The sequence below is a fragment of the Colletes gigas genome, unplaced genomic scaffold (assembly GCF_013123115.1).
Source record: "Colletes gigas isolate AHSC1104 unplaced genomic scaffold, ASM1312311v1 Colletes_gigas_Sc00005, whole genome shotgun sequence".
Taxonomy (NCBI): domain Eukaryota; kingdom Metazoa; phylum Arthropoda; class Insecta; order Hymenoptera; family Colletidae; genus Colletes; species Colletes gigas.
Genome location: NW_025106634.1, coordinates 5,121,849 through 5,125,475, shown reverse-complemented (window position 1 = coordinate 5,125,475; position 3,627 = coordinate 5,121,849). Strand labels below are relative to the sequence as shown.

Sequence of the window (3,627 nt, the reverse complement as noted above, 5' to 3'; positions counted from 1 at the left end):
CAAACGAGTGTACTAAGAATTACGAGCCTCGAGTGCAACATACTTTTCCCGGCTCCTTGTAACGCAACGAGGTACATTTAACCACGAGTACGTAACAACGGAGCCAATTTAAGGGGAACTGCGGCACGTTCCGCAACGCGAATCGCGCAAACAATGTAGATCGGAAGTATGGAGTGACCCTTAATTTTACAGTGTACCGTTTTCGCGAAAATTAACCTCGAAGAAATTTTCCAAATAAATTGCCTCGAACGGCCAGTCTCGATAGAAAAATCTGTCGCGAACCTACGCATGTTTTCGGGTCAAAGGTGCTCGCGATAAATGGAAGATCGTCTATTTCAGATCGCGCTATTAGTGGCGTTATTTCCTGTTTCCGCGCGAACAGCGCGAGTCGAGAGGACAAGCTTCTCGGGTTCGAGCAACGCTTTCAGAGAAAATAAATACGGTGCTCCGGATGTTCCGGCAACGGTGTGTCGTGTGTCGCGGGAAAAATGCGCTATGGCGACATCGCGACTCTGACCTCGCGAGCACCACGGGCTGAATACAACTACATTTCCAGCGTGGCGCGAGTTCCCCACACCTCGCCGCGTAATAACGAAGATCCCATCTGACAGATCGCATTCGCGACACTGTCTGATTTCGCTCCCTTTGCAATCGGGCTGTCTCGCTCGTCGCCGACTTCCGACCGTCCCAGATCTCTCCTGTTCACGGTCCATTTTTACGGAACAACGACAGCCAACCGCGTGTCACGTGACGCAAGTAACGAGAATCGTTACGCTCTTGCCGCGTATCTGTCGTCCAGGAGCGTCCAAACGAGAATAATCTCCCACAAAAAAAGAAAAACCGCCGTAAAAATTATACGTAAACGAATCGGAACAAATAATCAGCTTCCCTACGTTCCTGATCTTACGAAAAAAATTTACCAGAGAAAGATATTGGAAGAATCGAAACGTAGCTCCTATTCGCGCAGTAGTTTGTACCATTCGTGCGCAGACGAGGGTATTATACGCGTTATGGTCAGACACGCTTCCTATTCTTCGACTTTAGACTTCTAGCGAATCTTTAATGGGTTAATCAATGCGTACGAATGCAAGAATACACTCGATATAGATAATCGAATTAGCTTACGAATCAAAATTATTTTTGGCGTGCAATTGAATATCTCTCGTAGTAAAATAACGAAGAATTACACCTCGATCTTCAAGAATTACAGGGATACTAAAAATTGCGAAATAATAGACGGTAATGCTGTGAAATATTAGAACAATACATCTAAAAATATGGAAAGTGTCTCCCGTTTACCGGAAACAACGCGTCCCTAGCTCCGCCTATCAGATTTGCCTCTGGTATAAAGCATAAAGCGTGAACGAATACCTGGTCAAATGACCAATGAATATCGCGCAACGATGATGAAACTACGCGTGTCCGCTGTTTCAACGTTCTTTGTGATGTTCGGTATTAATTTGGTGGAGCCTCTGATGCACGACAGTATATCCAAGTTTCTGGGATCATTGACTTCCGTCAAACAGTAATGTCATTTGGTTCCGCAATTTACGTAAACATTACGGGATCGGTAAATTCCAATTGCGAATGGTGTCGTTACAGAGTGAGGATACCTGTACTGTTGAACCAACTATGCAACGAATCGCAAGGATCGAGCACGATTCTTCAAGACGCCTGCTACGGATGCTTCTACAGGGCTACCAATCAACCTCTAGGATACTCTTTGCTCGTGGCTATGTCTACCTGTGGCGACGTTTATCTCAACGATACCGACTATGGTCACTGTCAACAGTATTTGAAGGTAAGCACCTTTGTTCTAAAATTCAATTCGTCCATGCAATCGACGTCTTTCCCATTTTTATAATAGAATGCTACCAGTTCTCTGGATACGAGGAACACTCCTACGACCATATATTGCACGTTCCTCGAGTGCATTCGTCAAGTAAACAAAGACAATTTGGTAAGCAACCATTTGGTGTGCAATCGTGCCCCGCAAAGCTTTAGACGTTTTCTTTGCTTCTATTAGACTTAATGCACCGCTCAGTTTGTTGCAGTTAAGTTATTTGTATGTAAATAGTGTACATAAAAAGGTGAAAAAACAGCGATTGTAAATATTGAACAGGAAGCACGAGCGAACACGAGAACGGCGCTGAGAAGATCTTCTTTCCTATTCTTAAAACTGTATAAACAAAAATCGAGAAATATTTGCATCATAAGGGAACGTGACACGGAGTCAAACACGGTCAGACCGGGAGCGGAGCCCGTCGATCCAAGGCGACAATCGGTTCAACGGAAAGATGTGCCTTGAAAGTTCCAGAGAGCTGTATATACGACGTTCTTATCGATAGTTCTGTACATAATGTGCAATATTTTAAAATAACACGAGGGTGAAACTTTGTAAGTACTTTGTAAGAGCCATATTTGATTTTACTCGCGACACGCATCGTAAACGTTTAATATCAAAAAGCTTGTTGATTTTACGAGTGTTGCGTAGGCGTACCTTTATCGATAAACGTTTCTCTCAGCTCAGGGAATGCGTCGGCGAAGCCATACGAATGTTTCCTCGTTTCAACAACACCGACGTCCAACTAGCCCAATTATTCGTGAATACCACCGCCTGCGTGCTCGCGAAAACACGCTGCGCGCTCACGAATCCGATAACCGGGGAATTTCAAGAAGACGACCTTGCTAATAAGTTCAACATACCCACGGTCAACGCAGTTCTGGTCAACACGGATTACGACATCAACATCGTCCAGTTACCGTTTCATTACGGTTCCGTGGACGTTTGCGCGAAATACAGAAATTTCGAACAGGCGACCTGGCCGAGCGTCACCTGCTGACCAGAAATTTCCCTCCCAACCAAAACCAAAAGCACCAACCGACTGTAAGCTAATTAGCATTGATCGATGTTTCCGTCTACTTTGAGAAATAAACATCGTCCGACTGATCCGTTCGTGGCATTCAATTCCATTCCAAAGTTATAATTGCGCTACTCTAGAGCCTCCCTTATTCGAACCACTTCGTATAATCGAATGTACGCCAGAATTTAGAATCGTAGTGCGCAATATTAAGGTACTTGGATACGAAAGGCTTTACTGTGCAGAGAAGTAAATTTTTTACCGAAACTCCTAGAGAAACTATTTTAAGCGGTGACAATTATTCGAAGAATACGAATATTTCGAGCATTTTTCGCAAGATGAATAGAATGAGGTTCCCGAAGTGAGTTCGCTCGTTAATAAAACGCTTTAACGAAGCTAGATATTTGTATGTGGAGGATGGCCGTCGCTTGTGGTTCGTTTTCCAAATTCTAAGGCCAAACGCGCCGTTTCCGGGTTTGTGCAAGCGCTCGTTTAAACGCTAGTAAAAATCTGGCGATTTTCTCCGAAAAGTGTTCCACCCTTTCATATCGTTCGCGTTTTCTCGCTTCGTTTTGTGTGTCGCGAAAGGGTAAATAAAAATTTTGCTACGAGCCCTGTGACATCGTATTTGCGAATTTTCACGCCCGCTGACCGCAGTCGTTATAACGGAGTTGTTTGCCCGACCCGTTTCACCAGGAGCGGTCTTAGAATGACGATGAAAACTGCTTCGAACAAAAATAACGCGAACCTATACTTCAGTGTCGAA

General features: G+C 44.3%; 1 protein-coding gene across 1 annotated transcript; it reads left to right on the top strand.

Annotated features, from left to right (window-relative positions):
• The first annotated feature begins 1,379 nt into the window (after nt 1-1,379).
• On the top strand, nt 1,380-2,880 carry LOC122395222. Its single transcript, XM_043392642.1, has 4 exons — nt 1,380-1,525; nt 1,603-1,801; nt 1,868-1,960; nt 2,526-2,880. Exons 1-4 carry the CDS (start codon nt 1,380-1,382, stop codon nt 2,841-2,843), a joined length of 756 nt encoding a protein of 251 aa, XP_043248577.1. The 3' UTR covers nt 2,844-2,880.
• Nucleotides 2,881-3,627: the final 747 nt, after the last annotated feature.

What these genes read in the sequence shown, in the direction of transcription:
- LOC122395222 (XM_043392642.1), top strand. Translation starts at nt 1,380, where the DNA reads ATGACCAATGAATATCGCGCAACGATGATGAAACTACGCGTGTCCGCT. An exon ending in TCATTGACTTCCGTCAAACA is followed by an intron (nt 1,526 to 1,602) that starts GTAATGTCATTT and finishes GTGTCGTTACAG; the next exon opens with AGTGAGGATACCTGTACTGT. An exon ending in AAGTAAACAAAGACAATTTG is followed by an intron (nt 1,961 to 2,525) that starts GTAAGCAACCAT and finishes CGTTTCTCTCAG; the next exon opens with CTCAGGGAATGCGTCGGCGA.